Raw genomic sequence first — 23,620 nt, forward strand, 5'->3', positions numbered from 1 at the left:
AAAGATATGCTAACTAATTTAATGGTTTCCATCATTTAACCAATCCGTGTTGCTAGGCCCATCATCCCGGAAAAGTCTTCTTCTCATAACATCCCTTCGTTCTAGCTTCCAAAATTGTTTTGTTTCAGGGGACATATGACTTGTATTCATCGCCATGGTTTCCCGATCTGTCTTGTCCATATCTTTTTTGCGCAAATACTCCCTTTCACGTGCAAACTCAGCATCAAGGGCCAACTCGTGCTCTTGGCGTTTTTGCTCCATTTCTATTCTTATGCCGTTTTGCCTTGCAATTTCCTCCAAAAATTGTGAATTTTGATTGCTTGAATTACCCTTCTTCTTTGCCTTCGCGGCCTTTCGGCCAATGGGCCTCGGCTCCTTTTCGATGGGTGAGTCTTGACTCATAGGAGAATCAAGAGGTGAATCCGATGTCATTGAATCACGGAGTGGCGTCTCGTTTAACACAACCTCCGGACCCGTTGGAATAATTACGAAGCGTTTGCAAAATTTCACCACCTCCCAACATTCATGATGGGTGAAACTTTTTTTGCCACCCCCGGTTGCACCGAACCACATTTGTGCTTGAATCATCTATTGAACAAAAAAATGGAAATGCAATAAATATTTAAAATATATTGGATATGCAAGAAATATTAACAACATATTAAAAATACAAGCAATATTAACAAAATATTGAAAATGCAAGAAATATTAACAACATATTGAAAATGCAAGCAATATTAACAAAATATTGAAAATGCAAGCAATATTAACAAAATATATACAACATATTGAAAATGCAAGAAATATTAACAAAATATTGAAAATGCAAGCAATATTAACAAAATATATACAACATATTGAAAATGCAAGCAATATTAACAAAATATTGAAAATGCAAGCAATATTAACAAAATATATACAACATATTGAAAATGTAAGCAATATTAACAAAATATATATATTAGGAGATTAAACTTAATAACACAAAAATTATAAAATACTTACCTCGTTAGTACGATTTTGCCCACTTCTATAGTTGTCCATCGCTTTTGCTAGGGCATTTCTCCATTTTCCCAACTCTTTATTGAGAATTTTCCACCTACTGGATAATGCCATCTCCGTACGAGTAGACCCCGGAATTTTTTCACAAAATTCGGCATGAATTTTTTTCCACATATGAAAAAATTTCATTTCATTGCCGGACACGGGACAATGACAAATTTGGAGCCAAGCCTCACACAAAGAAACATCTTCCATTGTGCTCCAAGCCCCTCCGGTTTCGATAGAAGAAGCCATAAAAATATGAAATCAAAATGCTAGATGAAAAAGAGGAAAATGTTGTGTAAAAAGAGTGAATATTAGTAGAAGTATAATGAAATGTAAGAGTATTGGTGTTGAAAGTGAAAGGGTATTGATAGGTATTTATAGAAAAAAATACCATAATTTTTTAGAATTTTTTAGAATTTTTTTTCATATTTTTTTCACCCAAAAAAGCCTCAGCCGTTGGATTAGAAAAGGAGAAGCAGATCGGGAAGGCATGAGCGCGACACGTGGCAGCCTACCGTTGGCGCTGGCGTCAGCGCTGACGTCAGCGCGCGCTGATTCAAAATTTTTTTACCGTTGGCGCGTGCATTGCACGCGCCAACGGTAAAAATTTTTTGACAGCCCTAGCTGACGTCAACGTGACGCCAGCGCTGACGTCAGCACCCGCGTTTTGGACCTGGGGCTGGTTTGGCCTTCGGGCTGGCCCGAGTTGGTGGGTCCCACACCAAACCCGGGCCTGGGCTGCACGCTGGAGCGAAATTTTTTTTTTTTTCTGCCCTTGCCTCGGGCTGGGCTCCTTCGCTGGAGCCACTCTAATAGAGAAGCGAAATGGCTGTGACGCGAGTGCAAGCCTTGTGTACCTCTAAAATAATATATTTTACGAGTATAGCCGCGCAAGAGATATCTTTAAAATATTCGAATATATTTTAATAGTATAGCCGAATGGCTATATGCTTTAAATATACAATTTTGTCATATTATTTTAGGGTTTAGAGCTAAAATACCAGTTCAGCTAATTAGGCTAGAGTTATTTCTTCAATTATTTTAGGCTTATTATCACAAAACATCCCTAAAGTTTATGAAATTATCAAATTGCATTCTTAATGTATTTTTGTGTCATTCGTGGTCCTCAAAGTTAGTATGTGTGATCACAAATGGTCTCTGCAGTTAGGTTCTATCAAAAACTTCATTAGTTTGCTGACATTCACCCACCTATATATATATATATACAGTCCTGATCTCTTGGACTACAGGAGTCCAAGAGATTTATGGTCACTCACCGTTGGATGTAAATTCAACGGTTCACTCACTCTTGCACTCCTTTTAAGAAATTTTTTTGAACCATTGAATTAATATCTAACAGTGAGTGACCACAATCTCTTGGACTCCTGTGGTCCAAGAGATCGGGACTGTATATATATATATATATATATATCACAAAACATCATTGAGGTTCACCCACCTATCACATAATTTTTTAATTTTTTATATTTAAAATTCATAAAATTTTGGTTTTCTTTTTAAAGTTTTATGAATTTTAAATTATTTAAAAATACATATTATATTTTAAATACATGTGACACTATATTATTGTAGATGTGGGCTCCATATATATGCCACATCAACAAACTAATGGAGTTTTTAAAAAATAATTTAAAAATCATAAAATTTAAAAATGAAAAAACTAAGGGTTTAGGGTTCATAAATAGTCCTCAAAATTAAAATCCTTCTATAAATGGTTTTTTTCATTTATAAATAAATTTAAAAAGAAAACTAAAATTTTATGAATTTTAAATTAAAAAATTAAAAAAATTCGTAGGGACCGTTTGTAATAAGTGTGTGAACCTAAGGGATGTTTTGTGATATATACATATATATATGCCACGTCAGTAAACTAACGAAGTTTTTGACCGAATCTAACGGCAGAGACCATTTGTGATCACAAATACTAACCTTGAGGATCACGAGTGACACAAAAAAATATTAATGATGCAATATGATAGTTTGGTAAACCTTATGGACGTTTTGTGATAAAAAGCAAAATAATGTAAAAAATAGTTAGCATTAATTAAAGGTTTGAAATACTCATTAAATAAAAGCAACCTCTTCTCAAATTTAGAAGCTACTAGAGCTCTCTCTATTTTAGGAGGTCGATAAAGAGCATGGTTGGAGTTGTATTTTTCCAATTCCTCTCTAAAATTTGTCTAAGGAGGTGGTTTAGAGACCCATTGTGAATGCTCTTTAAAAAAAAATTTATTGACCTAAAGATACTAAGTTTATATTTATTTTTGAAAAAAAACCTCTCTTGACGAAATTTCGTCAGCAGAGGTAGCTTTCGTCGGGAGAGATCTAATCCGGCAAACATTTGCCTGGCTAGACCTTAGCCAACGAAATTTCATTGGGAGAGTTTTTTCTTATTTTTGATAATAATAAAAATACATAATTAGTTTCTTTAATTTTGTTTTTTGGCCAACTTATTCAATTTAATATATGTAATTAAGTAATATCTTAGCCTTTTTGAATTAGTTTAATTAGTAATTATTATTTTTTAGTGAATAATTAGTATTTAAATATTTTACTGATTTCATAAATTACTTAATAAATAGTAATTAATCATTTTAAATGATTTTGTGGACTTTGTTTTTTTATTTTATTTTATACAACATTAGTTTGGGTAAATCCAAGTCTCGAACCAAAAATCCGAGCTTCCGAACTTGTTCCAAAACCTTTCTCAAGACTCGGATCCTAAACATAAGCCTACTATGGGGCACTAATGACTTGATTAGGGTTTCAATCTCAATATAAGGTTAGTACGACATAACCGGACCTAATTCCAGTTAATTGAGGTAGATTATAACAAGTGGTTTGTTGTCGGATTCCCGATAAAATTTCGCTTTAGCCAAGACTCTGATGGAGATTTTGGTAAAGGCGGTCCAAGAGGTAGTGGTATTTTGTTTCCCTGGGGACTTTCTTTGTTACCAAGTTTCACAAGTCGGTGACTTTATAAATCAATCTTCCCCCTATTGGCCACTTTTAAGTCAATATTTTTTTTTTCCAATTTCTTTTCAATAATTAAATAATATCTTAGCCTGATTTAATTACTTTCATTAGTAATTATGTTCTAACTATTATTTCTCTAGAGAATAATTAATATTAATATTTTAATTAAAATCAGAAATGATATTACTTAACAAAAAGTATTTAGTTTTTAAAATTTTTGAATTTAATAAAATTATTAAATACTAATTTTTCACTAAATAAACAATAATTAAAACATAAGTAATAATTAAAGTAGCTAAAAAAGAGAAATTCAGATTATGGTATTTATAGAGTATAGCCGCACGGCTGTACTGTTAAAATATTCTATTTATAAAGTATAGCCGTGCGGCTATACTCTTTAAAACATAAATAAATAAATTGGGCCGCCTAGGTGCTATGCGGGTCCTTTTAAATGAAATAAATAAAAATAGCCGTGCGCCTATACTCTTTAAATATCTAATGGGTGCCTTTTTGTTTTAAAATTTTTTCTCCCTGATTTTCCTTTGTCGATAAGACTAGTCTAGAGCGTTATCCATTACGTTTAGGTCATTACCAAGATATAGCTATTGTCCCCTTTTTATTTTTTACTTTTTCAGAGTTATTACCCGTATAAAGAATTTAGCATTTTTCCATTTAATACTCGTATTATACATGTACGTACATATTTTTCAATAATACTTCCGTTTTACATATACGTCTTAAAGACTCGGTATAATGAAAGCAAACATATAATACACATATTGTACACATACGCACTTATTTTAATGATTATTTAATATCAAAGAACAAAAAACAAAGTCCACAAAATAATTCAAAATAATTAATTATTATTTACCAAGTAATTTATGAAATCAGTAAAATATTTACTAAATAAATAATAATTCAAACTTAATTACTAATTAAATTAATTAAAAAAGACTAAGGTATTACTTAATTACATGTGTTAAATTAAAGAAGTTGGCCGAAAAATAAGAGTAAAGAAACTAATTTTATATTTTTTTAATTTTAAAAAATAAAAATAAAAGGCAAAACAACCTCTCCGGACGAAAGTTCGTCGGCACAGGTCCCAGACCTCTCCGGACGAAACAAACCTCTACTGACGAAACTTCGTCGGGAGAAACCTAATCCGGCAAAATTTTGCCGGATAGACCTATGCCGACTACATTTCGTTGGGAAAGGTTTTTAAAAAAATAAATATAAACTTAGTATCTTTAGGTCAAAATTTTATTTTATTTTTTTATAATTTCTTTTCAGTAATTAAGTAATATCTTAGCCTGATTCAATTACTTTCATTAGTAATTATGTTCTAACTATTATTTATCTAGTGACTAATTAGTATTAAATATTTTCATTAACATCATAAATGATATTACTTAACAAATAGTATTTAGTTTTTAAAATTTTTTGAATTTAATAAAATTATTAAATACTAATTATTTACTAAGTAAACAATAATTAAAACATAAGTAATAATTAAAGTAATTAAAAAGAGAAATTCAGATTATGGTATTTATAGAGTACAGCCGCTCGGCTGTACTGTTAAAATATTCTATTTGCATAGTATAGCCGAGCGGGTATACTCTTTTAAAAAAAAACAAATAAATTGGGATGCCTAGGCACTATGCGGGTCTTTTTAAATAAAATAAATAGTATAGCCACGCGCCTATACTCTTTAAATATCTAATGGGTGCTTTTTGTTTTTAAATTTTTTTCTCATTGATTTTTCTTTGTCGATAAGACTAGTCTAGAGCGTTATCCATTACGTTTAGGCCATTACCAAGGTATAGCTATTGTCCCCTTTTGATTTTTTACTTTTCCATAATTATTACCCGTATAAACTATAACTATAACTAATCTTAGTACACTGACCAAACAAAAAACTAATCTTAGTACATCACTAGAGAAACGTAAATGGCTAGACAACTGCGTTAACAAATTGCATATAACATGAAAGAATTGCATCAGTTAAAATATACACTAGAACTAAGAATATATGCATGCACACATTTGCTAGTTATACACACATATTTTCCTAGCATTCCCTCAATTGTGAATAGTGACTTGGAAATTTTCATCAGTTTTATAAATAAAAAAAATTTCCCAATATAAAATAGCCTTAACTTGCTGACTAGTGATTTCAAGTTCGAATCTTCATAACACCTGGAAAGTGTGTGTGAGAAAACCCTCTCCCCTTCCTAACTTTGGCAACAAAAAAAAAATCATTACTTTTAATTTTTAATTTTTTTAATTTTTTTGGACAATAAAATGGAAAAATGATTGAACTTAAGAAATGGCAAATAATGAAAATTGACGGAGCACTAGTACTAAAGAGTACAATATGTACGTTGAGAATTAATTAATTAGCTAGTTAATAGGGCATATAATTAAGTAATATATAGCCGCCAACGAGGAGTCAGTAACGGTTATAGGTAGAGAACATAAAATGAAAACCCTAGAAATAAAAGGGTGAGTGTGTGGTCGCTAGTAATTAGGAGATTAATTGGAGATGGTGGTTATAATATTTCTCCATGATCATTGAAACCACCTCCTTTATCTGCGCCAAAAGAAATGAAAACCCAACTGCCCACCTCCCCCCGCATCTCTCTCTCTCTCTCTCTCTCTCTCTCTCTCTCTCTCTCTCTCTCTCTCTCTTATAGTGAAGTGAGCAGCAGCCAGCACTACAGCAGGTGTTGTTATATATGTTTCAGTTGGTTAATTTGCATATCTTTTGATAAGGTTAGTTTGTCACTAAGTCTACTGCAATTCAACAACCAACCAGGTCCCCAGACACAAGAATATCTAATTCCCTCTCTCTCTCTCTCAGGTATCTCTCTCTCTCCCTCTCTCTCATGCATGCATGTCTTAAGGTTTTCCTCAACTTGTTTTACTTAATTACTTAACTAATTTTCATTTGGTCTTTCATTGGTCTTAATTTCTCAAATCATGTCTGTTCTGCAGGGTTCTACTTAATACTTTCCATGGCTATGATGAGTAGTTTTTGCCCTGCAGATGACTGGGGCTCTCTTCAGTTTCTCAACCCAGATATGAATATGGTTAGCTTCCAAGCACAGCAAGAGCAGCTGGCAGCTGCTTCAGGCATCTTGGGTCTGCAGGACTATAGCTTACCTAACCTCCCAGACTACACTACTTGCATTGATCCACTCTTCGAAACCTACGAATCCTCCTCCTCCGAAAACTTTCTCCTCCCCGATTTCTATTTGCCAACAGAAAACATCAACTTATCCTCCTTCCAATCACCAGAAATCTTCCCTAGCCTTGATGAATATGGCTGCTCATATCAGCAGAACCCGAAACGCCAAAAGTTTGGTGTGTGCAGTTTTTTCAATGCATATGATGATCAGTTTCTCCAGCCTCAACTTTTGGCTCCAACTCCAAGTCCTCAAACCCAGATTCCGCAGCAGCCTTCCTATGAATGTGCTAAGATGAACAAGCCCAATGGTGGGGCAGTAACCCTGTCAGCGCAGAGCATTGCGGCGAGGGAGAGGAGGAGGAGGATTACAGAGAAGACTCAAGAGCTCGGAAGGCTCATTCCTGGTGCCACCAAGATGAACACTGCTGAAATGTTGCAAGCTGCTTACAAGTATGTCAAGTTCTTGCAGGCACAAGTTTCAGTTCTCAAGCTCATGACGGATTCCCCAGTTCATCAGGTACTAATAATTTCATCTGAACTGTGTACACCCACAGACCAAAAAAAAAAAAAGGTTCAATTTCTTCTTCTGTTTTCTTTAGTGATGATCTATTTAATTAATTTAGATATTTGATAAAATTTTCAAGCAGGAAAAGAAGGATCTGCAAGCTGTTGCATCTCCAATTGTTCAAGAGAAGCTCTACGCTGAAGAGAAGTGCTTGGTTTCGAAAGAATTTGTTCAAGTCCTCGCAAATGATCACGACATCGAATCGAAACCCTTGCTCAAGGACAGTGTTGCTCAGTTGCTGCAAACCAATGGCTGATAACCAGCCAGATAATTCTAGTCGTTCAAGGCCCTGTTTGTTAATTTCTTAATCTGTTGTTCTTTTTGTTGTATTAATTAATTTCTAGCTAGTTAACCTTTTTTTGTAGGTGCTAATCTAACCAATTTCTTGTAAATCTCTAATTTTCAAGAAATGTATTTTTTTTGGTTTCATGTTAGAATTCTGTCATTCTGAGATTGTTTTTTGTTTGGTTAAAATAAATCATGTCATTCTCAGATTGCAGTTTCTGTTTATTTGGTTGGTTGCACACCTGTGCCAAGCTTTAGATATTCTCCAATTGCTAAGGATAGAGGGTTTTTTTTTTTAATTATAAATAATAAATAAAGAAAAAGAAAAAAGGGTTGTCGAGGGACCAAAAGAAATGTTTGATATTAATTTAAAATCGTAATGTTAATTGCAGACCCTTTGGATCTCAATGAGAATTCATACGGTATCAATTTTGTTAATTATATTTGTCATTAATTATGATTGTTCAAATGATGACTAGCAATTAAGACAAATGAATGGAGACTCGATGAATTAACAATTTCGTTAAAGGAGTTACTCCTTGATAAGCTGATTAAAATACAATTTAAAATAATAAAAACGAATCTCAATGTTTTTTTTTTATAGTACAAGCAATAGTCTAAACTACAATCTACAAAATAAGGGATTCTGCAAATCAATATCTTTTTCCACTAGACTAGCTTCCGTTGGCAAAATCAATCCTCATTAAAGTCACAAATTTGCTCAAATAATTTGCTTAAAATTTCAAATGCGGATTTGGCCTTTTTTTGGCCCTTTCGGCTAAAGATTTCGTCCCAGTGGAGCCCAAAGTTATGCCCATTTGAAATTGACAGCTCTCATCTTTCCTTCTTTTGCTTCCATCGAGTTGTTGTATAAAGCTAATTTGTAGCGCTTCTACAGGAGAAAAAAAAAAAAAAAAAAACCCTTATATATATGAAAAAAGAAAAATCATTGAAAAGCTAGTGCTTATACTAGCTACCACGCCTTTACCTTTTCTATGCAACCATTGTCTTGTCCATAATCTCCAATGGAACTCCTTGCATAACAGGTCTTGCATTGTCAGTGAGGATAAGGTAATCTGCACCCCAAGGGTTAGATCATACAATAATTATAAGGTGATCTAAACCTCAAGATGCAGATTACCCGATCCTTACCCAAATATCATACTTGTAATTAATAACACATTATGAAATTAGTCGAACGACACAAGTTGTATTGGTAGTGAGGATGAGATAATCTGCATCCCAAGGGTTAGAATATCAATATGTAATGAAGTAGATCTAAACCTCACGAGATTAGCCGACCCTTACCCAATATGATCATGCTTCTATAACAAAATAATTTTATAATGAGCTCAATGAGGATATATAGAAGAAGTGAATCCATCTTGCATTAATTGGCAGTGAGGATTAGGTAATCTGCATCCCAAGGGCTAGATACAACAATTATTATAATGAAGTTGATCTAAACCTCAGGATGCAGATTACCCGATGATTACCCAATATGATTCATTAGTACTTATAACCAAGATATATAGATACATATTAATTAAGCTCAATGAGGTTATATATGAATGGAGAAGAAAACGAAGTTATTTATCTTAATTGCATATCTAATAGGTGTTATAACTCACATTGGTTGTGAGGATGAGGTAATCTGGCCCCCGAGGGCTAGATACAACAAATATATATAAAGTTGATTTAAACCTCAGGATGCAGATTACCCAATCCTTACCCAATATCAAAATACTATACTATATATGAATTGAACTCAAATGTGAATGGAAGAAAGAAGAGATTTTATAATATTTGAGATACCAAGGAAGGTTGTGTTGTAGAAGGAGAGGTCTGAGGCCTATCTACATGGTGGTATCGGTATTTATAAGAATTCCTAAAGTTAATTAAATGATTTTAAAATGGTAATTCTCTCAGTGTGTATAGAGCCACATCCGTACCATGAATATTATTGCTCATCATGATGATTATGATGTGCAATATTTAATATGACTTTTGAGGACTGATTTTGAGCATTTCTTTGACTGTTCTAATAAGGATCGGCAGTTCAAGTAGGAATATAATCTTATTTCACTTGCTGTGAAAATATAAAATTGTTCGATCGACGACATCATTTTCATGGTCCTAATAAGAAGAGATTACAGGCAACTAAGATACATTGGAATATAATCGGTTTCTGGTAGGAAAATAAAAGTGTTCGATATACATATCATTTTTCGTGGTCCTAGGTATAGACAACGCTTGGAATCTGTATACGCACAGTCTAAAAGTTGCATATGATCAGTCTCAAGAAAGACTCCTAGATTGTTCACAAATTTGCTTCTTCTTTTTGTGTTTGGTTAAAAATATGGCATCTATTCCAATGTTGGAAGAGTTACAGAATTATAATTTACAGGAGGGACATTAGATGATCAGGCCTATGCATGCAATAATCCTTGCTTTGCTTTCGCCTATGCATAATACCAATATTGGTCCATACCACTTTTCTGGCAATTTGCATTCACCGTTGTGTTGAGAGCATTATTCCACATTAGAAATGGAAGTCTTGTAGTAATAGTTTAAAATGATCTTCGGCCTCTCCACCCATTATCAAATCGTTTTGAGTTGAATACTCACATTCTAGTACGATATCAGAGCTATTCACATGTTAATCCTAACGGTGACATTTAGTCTCGCATTACGCTGTGTGTTCCAAATTAATCTAGTTTCTCCAAACAAACCCGCTGTGAGCTAGACGTTGTGGTGCCTTTCAAAAGCCAAGGGAATAGAGAATATGCCTAGAGCTATTAGACCATGAATGAAACCAGATACATCTAAATGTGGCATCCCTTTCCTTTTCATGAGGTAATCATCTTCGAAAGAGATAGCTTGCAAGAGAATTATCCCAACTGATGATCAGGTATGTAATTATACACTTAAGATTCCTCAATTATACAACTTAATATCAATGGTGAGCTTGAAGGAACTAATAAAGCCTATAGCTATAGAATATTACTTGGCATGTGTGTGCTTTTGTACTCTTCTTTTCGTTTCTTCAAATTTAAGTATTTACATTTCTAAAACTAAAACAATTTGGAGAGGATCTTTTATAGAATATAGTTCCTGCTACCGTGATCTTGTCTATTCTTCTTAGAAAAGCAGTCAGGCCGGAAATATATCAACGTCTTTCAAAAAGAAATGTTCCTGCTGCTTCAATTAATTCCTAGCCTCTATCATTGGTTATGCATGGAACAAAATCTTGTTGATTCTTTGCATATTGCATGCAGCCTCCTTTTACATCATTCTGTGACTAGAAAGAATATATCATCTTACTTCAAGAACGACTGAATGATACCCTGCAGATTGGCCTCAGACCTCCTGCTCTACGGACCTTCTAATTATCAAATGATTTCATTTATTGTCTTCTTTCTCTATGTATATTCTCATTAACTTAGCTCTTCATACCTTGGTAGAACTGTAGAAGTATACTGATCGATCGTATTGGGTAAGGATCGGGTAATCTGCATCCTGAGGTTTAGATCAGCTTTGTTTTGTTGTTTCTAGCCCTCGGGGTGCAGATTACCTCGTCCTCACTGCCAATGCAAGACTTGTTAGCTAGTACTAATATATCAAACCAATGAAGCTAAACTAGACATATGCATGCATGCTTTGAGGGCTATGAAGCATTATATATAATACAATAGTGTGTTGTACATATGTAATAGTCAGCAAGAAAAAAAGTGTTTCATAGGAAAAATTAAAGATGTGCTATAAAAATTAAACTGTTTTTCGAGGCTGTAGTGTAACCACCAAAATTAGCCTTCAACGTGAAAAAATGGGCTCCCCACTTCTTGGTAACCGTTTGAACTCGATTTACAATTTAAACGTATATATCAAGACAAACTGCAAACACATACACACACAAACTTCTCCATGGCTTCCCTGTCTACAACTTTCATCCTCCTCTTAGTCACAGTTTCAGCCTCAGTTTCTGCAGCTCTCTCTGCGTCAGTCATAGAAGATCTTAAAAGTTTAAAACCACCTCATGATTTCAACACCACAATCCTGAAAAACTGTCAGCACAACCCATCTCTCAGATATTGCAGTTCCTCTCCTATGGACCTTGATGAGATTTTCAAATCCACCATTGTCGCAAGCCATCTTTGCAACGAGTCCAAGAACCCGAACTGTGTCGAATCATTCCCAAAGATAGACCTTCAAAACGACCCAAAGATGGTGCCACTCTACTTGTCATTCAACTTCTTTTGGAAGTATTGCCCTTTGAGCATCTTAGCTATTGATCTGTCAAACAATTCTTTGAGGAGCAATTTCCCTGTTGATGTTCTTCAATGCACCCAAATCCAAGCTCTTGATATGAGCCATAATAACCTCTTTGGTGATGTCCCAATAGAGAGTTTCTCTCCCCTTACCAACCTCACACTCCTTAACTTATCGTATAATCACTTCTCGGAGAGTAAAATCTCTGATATCCCGTTCTTTAAAAGATTTAACTCTTCAAGCTTTCTTCATTCGGGTCTCCTCCTGGATGGAAAAAAGTTCAGGATCAAGGCTGTACTCTTGTTGGTTGGTTTCCCAATCTTTGTGATTCTGATGGTGTGTTGCTTGGGATGGCTTTGTTTCCGCAGGCCTGACTTCCTCCCACGAATGCTTCGACCAAAGAACCGGTTTACACCAGCAATGCTTAAGGCAGCAACCAACGGATTTTCGAAGAAGAGTTTGATGGGGAAGAGTGAATCAGTTGATATTTACCTAGGAACTCTGAGAGATGGTGCTGATGTCAGGATTGAGATTTACAGAGGTGAAAGACACCCAACATTGATCGATGAATGCAAGATTCTTGTTCAGTTATGCCACAAGAACTTAGTTAATGTATTGGGTTGGTGTAACAACCGAAGACTAAAAGCCATTGTCACAGAATGGATGGAAGGAGAGAACCTTGAGATGTGGCTAATGGGGTCAAATATTACACCATGGAGCCATAGGTTGAGAATATTGATGGGGGTTGTGGAAGGCATGTGTTATCTAGAGGAGTGGCCTGAAGTTGGTTATGACCTCAGGACAAGCAGCATCTTGTTGTCTAACAATCTGGAGGCCCGAATTTCGAGGTTTAAGATTCGGGATCAAAGCAGCAGCCGCAATAGAAGTAAGTCACATCTATATATGAAGCTGCATAAATTCTCTGTTTGCTTTTACTTCTCTTTACTTGGTTAACTTCTGATCTGACAATTTTAAATTTTGCATTTCAGAGATGTACAAATTTGGAGTGCTCCTACTAGAGATGCTCGTAAACCGGAGGCCGGAAGAAGAATTCGAGAGGGGTGAGGCTGGTTTTATTGAGTATATCAGAATGCATTATCCTGGGAATCTGCAGAAAGTGATAGACCAGAAAATGGAATTGACACAAAATACTTTTGATCAAGCTAAACAAGCAATAGGCCTAGGCTTAATGTGCACAGATGCATCAAGCAACCAACAAGTCAGCTTGGGTCAGGTCTTTGATATCATGAGCAGAGCCTACCAGTCTTGCAGGGTTTTAGCTTCTCATAATCATGAAAGGTTACATTCAGAAAGAGGTAAAGGGCACCGGCGCATGCAATCAAGATGAACTTTTCAATTCATGGAAATTTGTAAATCAGATTCCTGAAAGAAATCTTTTTCTTATATCTGTGATCACAAAATGCTTTGGTTCTCCCATGTGGGATATTTTAAATTGTAACGTTTCATTGCGGTATTAAGATCGATGTCCTTGTTGGTAACTCTACTTAATCTGGATCAGCCCCCTCACCTCTTTTGCTTCTATCAGTTCACAAATATCATTTTGCTTTGCAGGGACGCAAGACAAAGTCAGGGTGGAAAAATAATGTGAACATAACCAAACAACGTCTATTGCTGGCTTTATTAGTATCTTACATTTACACAACAAAACAACAAAAACAAGATGCACCTCATCAAGAATATCAAGATACAGAATTTGCTGCTGAATACGAACTGGTTCTTGCACAAAACTTAGGGGTACAATTGGAAAGGGAAAAATGGCATATTACAAGGACTCAGGACCAAAAACTACTGTCAAAAGGAATATAATCTGTCTCTATGTGAGTTAAAGATGGAAGTTCTCACTTGATGACACCGGGTCTATTGGCTTGCACTTTAGATTTGGTCCGATGGACCTTTGGCAAGTCAGTAGTTAATGCATACATTTTCACAGCGAATAACTCCTCAGGCAATCCCTTTTGATCCTGATGTAAGGAAAAACTGGCATTATAAACCAAGCAAATCTTGATGCTAAAGACAGTAGAGATTCCATATAAATTCAATCAAAGACGATTATTTAATCAATCAGCAGTCAAAATGAATTAGGTAGTATATATAATCATGTTCAACTACATCACTTTGTTTTAAAGTTATGAGCCAGTAAACTAATTTCCAGTTAGAGATGGTGAATTCAATTTCACTAAGAAAATTGACATCAATACGAGAAACAACAAATATGAGCAACAAATCTACCAACTGATATGGCATGAAGTCCACACTCCACACACAACTTAAAGTTTGGAAATCTTTAGTGACCACGAGAACCTATTCTAGACTAATCAGTTATCAGCAACAACAAAGGAAAAAAGAAGAAAAGCAGAAGATAGAAACAGAGGGAAATAATGTTCACATCAAATTCTAGAGCTAATAGGACATGGTATGAAAGTTCACATTTGACCTTAGATTTGTAAATATGAAGTCCACACTGGCAAAAGAGCTCCTTAAAGTACAAATCAGACCTGGTGATGCTCCGATCTTCAGTGTCTAATACGAATCCTACAAATCAACACAATCAGTTCACAACTATTCATTCTCTTGCTGCAAATTGTTATCCTCCATCAAATTACTGTACAAAAAAGAATGCAGACAAATATACTTTTTACAGCATGGTAACCCTAGTAGAAGGGATGGACAGTGGGTACCCACCATCAGCATCACCACCACCACCCCAATTATCACAACCCTAACACCCCATCCCTTCTTAGTAGTAGTGGAAACAGGTGAAATGGAAACTTTATCATAACCACAAAGAAAAGAAGTGAAACAGAAAGCAAATTACCGGTTCTTGCAATATTTTCCTTCAGGACAAAAAGACCACCAGGTTTTAATCCAACCTAGAAAGATCAGGTTGTTAGTACAGGCAAACATATAAACTGTTAGTACTTTTTGACACAAAACTAACAACAATAGGGTACAGGATAAGGGCACTAGTTTTACATTAGAATCAATGCTCTCCAAAATTCTTTGCTTGTGTGACAATCAGCTTTAAAAGAAATTTAAAACGTTGAATTATGGCTTCAGTTGACTGGAACAGTAATCAAAATTCTGAGTCGTAAACCTTGGAAGTCTGGAATTAGAAATTTAGAGGATCTAAACACAGTCAGCATTATGGTAACTTTCTACGGCAATTTAAGGCAAATGAGGATCCTGTCCAGAATGCATGTTCAAATTTTTCAGGGGTCAATCATGTTCAAACTATCCTCACAAAGTCCAAATTCAATTTGAACCAGAGAGTGCGGAAATTTTAGATTTAACAAAGGGTTTAATACTCATAGAATTTCATAGATTTATGGATATAAATGGTCAGAAGATTGTAGGCAACAATCTTTAAGTTAATTTTCATTTTCAACATTCTACACTTGTATCTGATGTGATAGTGATATAATCCCACTAGATACCTTGACATCTGAAACATAACTTACATTAATATTCAAGAAAACAGTTTTACCTTTGCCCTTTTAAAGAATGACACGAAGTCATCATCTGTCAGATGCCCAATACACCACTGAACCCATATAATATCATACCTTCCTGCTTCTGGTGTGAATTCCTAAAATGAAGGACAGAAAACGTTCAAGAGGTTTGCAAAAGACTCAGCAAGGGTAAGATATGGATGTTTAGAAAAAGTAAAGAAAGGCGGACACTTAATAAGTGCATTGGAAAACCAAATTGTCTGGCAGGTGTTTTAAAAATTAGCCGGTTTGTGCATGTCAAGACCATATGCAAATGTTTATGGTAATATTATTGTATTTGAGTATACTACCTGAAGAGGCACGCATAAAAAATTAGTGGCTTTGTGCATATCAGAGGCCATATGATTTTCAGGAGCCAAACTTTCACGAGCAGTTTCCAAGAAATGTGATACAGGCTCAAGAAGATCAACCTGGGGTTTCAAGAAAACAGAAATAAACAATCAAAGAGAATAAATGTGTCAACTCACTTGAGAAGTTACAACGGATAATAAGCTCTATTAAGTTAAAGTGACACTGATTTGTTCCTTGTAACACAAACACATAAGAAGATCCAGTCTGATGGAAAATCCAATACATTAAATCATGGTAAGGATATTGGTATCCTGATTCAAGCTCACACGTGATGCAAAAAACTCTATTAGTTGTCATCTCATAAATAAATTTGAAAGATAAGTAGCAACTCTACCAAGACATATATTTGAGGTCTCATGATATAGTCTTAATACCATTGAAACTCTGTCTTGTACATTGTTTGAACCAGGAACATAATATTCCATTATAAAGAGCCATTAATAGTACGGATGCAATTCACATTTAACCAGTTGGAACTTATCCAAATTTGATTCCACTATTCATGATTGACAAACATACACCATGTGATACAAGTCCAGTTAAAGACCTCAAAAATTATTGTACAGTAATATGAAATGAATATCAGGGAAACTGAATGTGGAAAGATGGTGGTAGGAGAGGGAGGTGCTGCCCAGAAGCTGAACTCACCTCATTGAAGTATTTTATGAGAAGATTTTTTGTGACTCTCCCAATGCCAGAACCACAATCTGTAGAAATTTAAATACTGGTAAGAACCTTGAATTGATTTTAAAACCACAAACCAAAAAGTCATATTCAACAATAGGGAGCCCAAATTTGGATTGCAGCCCTTCTCAAATTTGATTGCTTGATAGCCAGGCCCTAAACATAACTAACACAAATGAACTTATTAAATATGAATTCAACTCTTTTCCCAGATAAATAAGGTTCCTTTAACCAAGGTCTCAACAAAGTTAATAATTTTAAGCAACTTAAAACAAACAAAAAGACAGAGAGAGAGAGAGAGAGTTTTGTGTACCAAGAACAACTAGGTGGCGTTGGCCATTAGCAGCATCAGGAAAACGCTCAGAGAGAAGCGTATTAAGAAAAGCTTCACTGCCCATTATGTCAGGCTCATTGACATGTCCATATCCTCCCAACACTCCATTCGCCGAGGCCTCCACACCCTTTTCTCGCCACAAACAACGAAACAACCAAAAACATCACACACTTTCCAAACGTCCACAACATGCTTGACAAAATGACAGAGAGAAAAAGAAAAGCACAAACAGAAGATTGCCAAAAGCACTGACTTCCCAGTAGCCAACGCCTTGACGGTACCATTCAGTCTTCTTGCTCTGGTCTTCTCCGACCTGCTCTCTCCACATCTCCTTTGCGTTCTTGAATTCTCGGCCGGCAGAGTCTAACCCACCTTTCTCCATTGAGACCCGAGTTCTGGTCTGGTTTTGGCGGCTGTTGGCTCTGTCAAACGGTTCTTTGGCCAAACGACGTCGCACAGAGGCAAAGCTGAAGTCTTTTGCAATTAGCTCGGAGTATAAAATGGAGTGATGCTGCATGAAAACCTAAAATCTCGACGATGACGAAGATTATCTGCGTAGCAAAACAAAAGAGGAAGAAAATAAATAAATGAAAGCCAGCTGGAAAAGAATTCCATTGTTTTCATATATTAGAACTTCAAATACATAAATAAAGAAAAATTCTATTCACAGAGTATAGCCGCGCGGCTATACTATTATAAAAATTCTATTTACGGATTATAGCCCGACGGCTATGCGTTTGAAAATTCTATTATAGATTACAGCCGCGCGGCTATACTTTTGAAAAATTCCATGATTTAAAAATATTTCCACATTGCACCAACAAAAAAATAATATCTCAGCCTTATTTAATTATTTTCATTAGTAATTATGTTTTCATTATTATTTATTTAGTGAATAATTAGTATTAAATATTTTAATTAACTTCACAAATTATATTACTTAATAAATAGTGATTACTTTTTTAAATTTTTTTCTTTAAGAAAATAATTAAATACTAATTATTCATTAGGTAAAAAAAATTTAAAAGATAACTACTAAATAAAGTAATTAAAAAAGAGAAATCCGCATTATGATATTTATAGGGTATAGCCGCGCGGCGATACTATTGAAAAATTCAGAGTATAGCCGGCCGGCGATACCTTTAAGAACAATTATTTACAGAGTATCGCCGATCGGCTGTACTTGTGAAAATTATATTTATAGGGTATAGCCAAGCGGCTATAATGTTGAAAAATTCTACTTATAGAGTATAGCCGCCCGGCTATACCTTTGAAATATTCCCACATTGCACCAACAATAAAAATATAAATTTAATAACTTTCCTTAGTAATTATGTTTTCATTATTATTTATTTAGTGAATAATTAGTATTAAATATTTTAATTAACTTCAAAAATTATATTACTTAATAAATTAGTAAATAATTTTGTTAATTTTTTAATAAAATATTGAAATACTAAGTATTCATTAGGTAAATAATAATTAAAACATAACTACTAAATAGAGTAATTAAAAAAGAGAAATCCACATTATGATAATAATTAAAACATAACTACTGAACTGGTTGGTTCAATTTTGGTTTTGTTGAAAATTTGTTTCCAGTCCGGATTGGTCAGTTTAGTATGGGATAAAGGGAGCTTATTTTTCTTTTTCTTTTTTGGTGAAGAAACGGGACTAACGCCCAACGAAGAAATTAAACAATGGCACGAGGCCTACAAACTCCAAGTAAATCCTCACTAAGAAAGGACTTAATACTGTCAGGAGGGTCATGGAAAGTTGACATACCCAACTCAAGACATGAACCCAATTCAGCTAGTTTATCTGCTACCATGTTGCATTCACGATATACATGATGAATAGAACAAACCCAGTTTTTGTTTATCCTTGCTGTCTTTTTACTTGCTTTCATTCATTTTCACTGTTTTATTAACTTTTATTGCCCTTCTCATTGTATTAGAGAGTGTAATAAGAGCTGCATGGAGATAAACAGACATGATAGTGAAGCCACGGGATGCCATTTTATTAACGATAAATACCAATTTGCATTTGAAGCAAGAAGTTACCAACAAAACTTTGGTACTCAACCACTAGCGGGGATATGGTTCAGTAATATTTGAAGGCTCATATTTTGATACATGTGGAGAGGGGCTGCTGGTACTATGCTTACAGAATGCAGGTTGTGAGGGTACTGGAAGTGCGAGAGACTCGCTGTTAAGCATGGATAAAACTGAAGCCATGGTTGGCCTGTCCACCGCATTCTCTTGCACACACAGTAAACCAATGTGGATGCATCTCATCGTTTCCATTCGTGAACTTCTCGTCAACACAGGATCTATGATGTTTTGAAATGTATTTTCCCTCCAATTTCTCCATGCCTATAAAAGTACATCAATATAGTCAAAAAGAAATTTTACCACGGCAAAAGAGAGAATATATACTGACTTTAATGTATTCATACTCACATAGGTCAACAGGTCCTCTTCATTCTCGCCATATCGGAAACTACCAATCTTTTTACCACTTACAATTTCAAGAACTAACACCCCAAAACTGAAGACATCCGTTTTGACAGAAAAGCAACCATGAATTACATACTCAGGAGCCATATATCCACTGCACGAATTATATTCTATTTATTAGACATGCAAAGTTTTTTTCTTTTTCAATGAAAGCTTTCTGCTGTAAGGAGAGCACAAAATGAAAGTGTATGTTATCACAGTACTTACTAGGTTCCCCTTACTGTCCTTGTATGCCCTTGAGTTTGATCAATAACAAACAATCTTGCCATTCCAAAATCAGCAATTTTGGGGTTCATATCTTTATCTAACAAAATGTTGCTGGCTTTGAGATCGTGATGAATAATTCGAAGCTGAGAATCTTCATGGAGGTAAAGAATCCCTCGAGCAATGCCTCCTATGATCTTGTAACATGTTTCCCAATCCAAATGCTCGTGATTGTTTGGGTCTAAACACAATTTTATTAAAAGAAATATGAACTTTTTAATCTTTAAGAAATTACTATAAATTATACGAAATTTGATGCAGAGCAAATATACCAAAAATGAAGTGATCAAGACTTGTGTTAGGCACATATTCGTAAATGAGGAGTCTTTCCTCTGCTTTCAAGCAAAATCCTAGGAGCCTCACTAAATTCCGGTGTTGAAGCTGAGCAACTAACATGACCTCATTCTTAAATTCACGATCACCTTGTCCAGAATTTTTGGAGAGCCTTTTCACTGCTATAGGCTGCCCATTTAATAGCCTACCCTGAATGTTTAAAAGAGAAAAATAAGGAAACCATGCTTAGATTTTATTTTTTCTCTTGTGAAAGTGATTGTTTTGTTACCTTGTAAACAGCTCCAAACCCACCTCGTCCAAGCATATTTGCATCAGAGAAGTCATCTGTTGCAGATCTTATAGTTTCAAAATCGTATTGCAACGAATCCACCAGACTAACGTCTTCCGAATTCTCATCTGAAAAGGGGAAAATTAATTAGAAAAGAGAGTTCAAAACCTCAGATAAGATAAATAAACAGAGTTGAACTTACCTTGTTCAAGTTTTACCCTTCGTTTCCTAACTCTGAAGAAAAAGCATATGCTGCTGAAAATAGTGACAAAAACAACCAAAACCACCGCGATGATGATGACTGTTTGTTTTGTGTTACTCTTCTTTTTTGCTGAAAATCGGATGGGATATCTTATCAAAAGCCAAAACCACACCACACAATTGTAAGACATGGATATCAAATTTAAGATTTGCAGGGTAACCAACCATACATACCTTCTTGGGGTGCTGGTGCTGTACCTTCTTCGGGTGGTGGTGCTATACCTTCTTCGGGTGGTGGTGGTGCTGTACCTTCTTCGGGTGCTGGTGCTGCCGGAACTGGAGCTGGAATATCTACTAACGAATTGGCTGTAGACTCAAAGAACAGACCAGCCTCATACCTTAAATTACAGCTGGGTCTAAGAACTCTTCCTCCTTTTCCACCGCAACAGGTTTGAATTTCTGAGACGGACTGTTTAAGGCAATTGCTGCAATTTTGCTTGTCTAGGTCTGGAGTGCACTGAACAAGTGCGTATATTTTTTCACCTCCAGAGACAGTTGCATGGCCTGCTGCAAATTTTTTAAGAGAATCCCCTGACGCAGCTCTGTCACTTAAAATACCCAACAAGGTGTTAAGCACCAGCTCATTTCTGGCATATTTTTGGCTAGGCACATGCTGAACAGGGTCCACTTGTTCAATACCAAATATCAAGTTGTTTGAGTATCTCACCATACAAGGCTCTGCCCATACGATTGCTTCCTTTTGATGACGTGAACAATTTTGCAAGAGAATATCAGTAGACTTGTTGATACAAGCATGACAAGAGTCCTCTGAGATATCTCCCCTGCATAATGCAATTGCATTGACTTGGTTTTGGTCTTGCCCCAATGATGAATTGTAAAAGCCATAATTGTTTTGGGTGTTGGAGGAGGAGAAGGAGGAGAGGAGGCTGTTGAGGTTCTCTTGGTACTTGTCACCTGGTGTGTAGATGCCAGTATCAGAGCATTTCCAGCAGTACTCAGCACTTTCTGAGCACATACCATCATATTGGGATATGGTGGGGGCAACAAGGTTTAAGATAATAATAGCAAGAGTAATGAAGAAAAGCAATGATCTTGAGGAACCCATTTTTCTTGCTCAACTCACGACAGTAACACAAACTCGTCTTAAAGGAAAGACATATTGGTTCCTTGACAAGGTCATTCATAAAAATAATAATAAACATATACTAAGGTCAAAATGGTTTCTTGACCCTTAATTTGATCTTACGTTCTCATAGTATTGGCAGTCAAATCGGGTGAGGACTCTTTCCCTGTGTATAACCTGGTGCACTACTGTATATACCTTGTTGTGCACGGCTGCCATCCTTGTTGGTAAATTGAGGGCGTGATTCAAGGAGATATTGAAGTCTGTTTCTTCTCTTCTTGTGTATATATATGCTCGAGTCTTTGTAAACTTTTCCTGCATGGTATCAGAGCAGGAATTCTAAGGTCCTGACTCTGCATATATTATTTTTTTAAAATTAAAAATCCCGAGTATGCACTGACTTCCCAGTAGCCAACGCCTTGACGGTACCATTCAGTCTTCTTGCTCTGGTCTTCTCCGACCTGCTCTCTCCACATCTCCTTTGCGTTCTTGAATTCTCGGCCGGCAGAGTGTAACCCACCTTTCTCCATTGAGACTCGAGTTCTGGTCTGGTTTTGGCGGCTGTTGGCTCTGTCAAACGGTTCTAGAACGACGTCGCACAGAAGCAAAGCTGAAGTCTTTTGCAATTAGCTCGGAGTATAAAATGGAGTGATGCTGCATGAAAACTTAAAATCTCGACGATGACGAAGATTATCTGCATAGCAAAACAAAAGCAGAAGAAAATAAATAAATGAAAGCCAGCTGGAAAAGAATTCCGTTGTTTTTCATATATTAGAACTTCAAATACATAAATGAAGAAAAATTCTATTCACAGTGTATAGCCGTGCGGCTATACTTTTAAAAAAAAATTCTATTTTCAGAGTATAGCCGGCCGGCTATACTAAATTCTATTTACAGAGTCTAGCTGCGAGGCTATACTTTTAAAAAAAATTCAATTTCCAGAATCTAGCCGGGCGGCTATACTGTTATAAAAATTCTTTTTACAAATTATAGCCGTTCGGCTATACGTTTGAAAAATTCCATTTGTAGAATACAGCCGCTCGGCTATACGTTCGAAAAATTCTACTAATAGAGTACGGCCGCGCGGCTATACTGTTGAAAATTTCTATTTATAGAGTACAGCCCGTCGGCTGTACCTTTGAAAAATTCTATTTATAGAGTATAGCCAGGCGGCTATACTTATGAATTACAGCCGCTCGGCTATGTGGCTATAGGTTTGAAAAGTGCGCCGCGCGGCTATACTTTTGAAATTTTCTATTTATAAAGTACAGCCGCGCGGCTATACGTTGGAAAAATTCTATTTATAGAGTACAGCCGCGCGGCGATACTGTTGCGGCTACAGGTTTGGAAAATTCTATTTATAGAGTATAGCCGCCCGGCTATACCTCTAGAATTTTTCCACATTGCACAGCTAAAAAATTTATTTTTAGTAATTAAATAATATCTCTGCCCTTATTTAATTATTTTCATTAGTAATATGTTTTAATTATTATTTATTTCGTGAATAATTAGTATTAAATATTTTAATTAACTTCACAAATTATATTACTTAATAAATAGTAACTAATTTTTTTCTTTGAACAAATATTTAAATACTAATTATTCATTAGGTAAATAAAAGTTAAAAGATAACTGCTAAATAGAGTAATTAAAAAAGAGAAATCCACATTATGATATA

The 23,620-nt window shown here is 35.3% G+C and overlaps 4 protein-coding genes across 4 annotated transcripts; 2 read left to right on the top strand and 2 right to left on the bottom strand.

Annotated features, from left to right (window-relative positions):
• Window positions 7,062-8,055, top strand: LOC18779893 (transcription factor bHLH52). Its single transcript, XM_020561693.1, has 3 exons — window positions 7,062-7,410; window positions 7,552-7,742; window positions 7,879-8,055. The coding sequence occupies exons 1-3, from the start codon at window positions 7,062-7,064 to the stop codon at window positions 8,053-8,055; spliced, it is 717 nt and encodes a 238-aa protein (XP_020417282.1).
• Window positions 12,009-13,780, top strand: LOC18779249 (putative leucine-rich repeat receptor-like serine/threonine-protein kinase At2g24130). The gene is made up of 2 exons (XM_020563251.1): window positions 12,009-13,239; window positions 13,343-13,780. The coding sequence occupies exons 1-2, from the start codon at window positions 12,009-12,011 to the stop codon at window positions 13,699-13,701; spliced, it is 1,590 nt and encodes a 529-aa protein (XP_020418840.1). The 3' UTR covers window positions 13,702-13,780.
• Window positions 13,955-17,855, bottom strand: LOC18779269 (alpha N-terminal protein methyltransferase 1). The gene is made up of 8 exons (XM_007211738.2): window positions 17,506-17,855; window positions 17,232-17,379; window positions 16,883-16,941; window positions 16,174-16,293; window positions 15,859-15,960; window positions 15,190-15,244; window positions 14,809-14,906; window positions 13,955-14,335 (listed from the first exon to the last, which is right to left on the bottom strand). Exons 1-8 carry the CDS (start codon window positions 17,767-17,769, stop codon window positions 14,213-14,215), a joined length of 969 nt encoding a protein of 322 aa, XP_007211800.2. The 5' UTR covers window positions 17,770-17,855; the 3' UTR covers window positions 13,955-14,212.
• On the bottom strand, window positions 19,340-21,924 carry LOC18778583 (putative receptor-like protein kinase At4g00960). Its single transcript, XM_007212867.1, has 7 exons — window positions 21,081-21,924; window positions 20,800-20,928; window positions 20,598-20,725; window positions 20,308-20,518; window positions 19,979-20,216; window positions 19,715-19,865; window positions 19,340-19,627 (listed from the first exon to the last, which is right to left on the bottom strand). Exons 1-7 carry the CDS (start codon window positions 21,922-21,924, stop codon window positions 19,340-19,342), a joined length of 1,989 nt encoding a protein of 662 aa, XP_007212929.1.

The sequence above is a fragment of the Prunus persica genome, chromosome G4 (genome assembly GCF_000346465.2).
Source record: "Prunus persica cultivar Lovell chromosome G4, Prunus_persica_NCBIv2, whole genome shotgun sequence".
NCBI lineage: Eukaryota > Viridiplantae > Streptophyta > Magnoliopsida > Rosales > Rosaceae > Prunus > Prunus persica.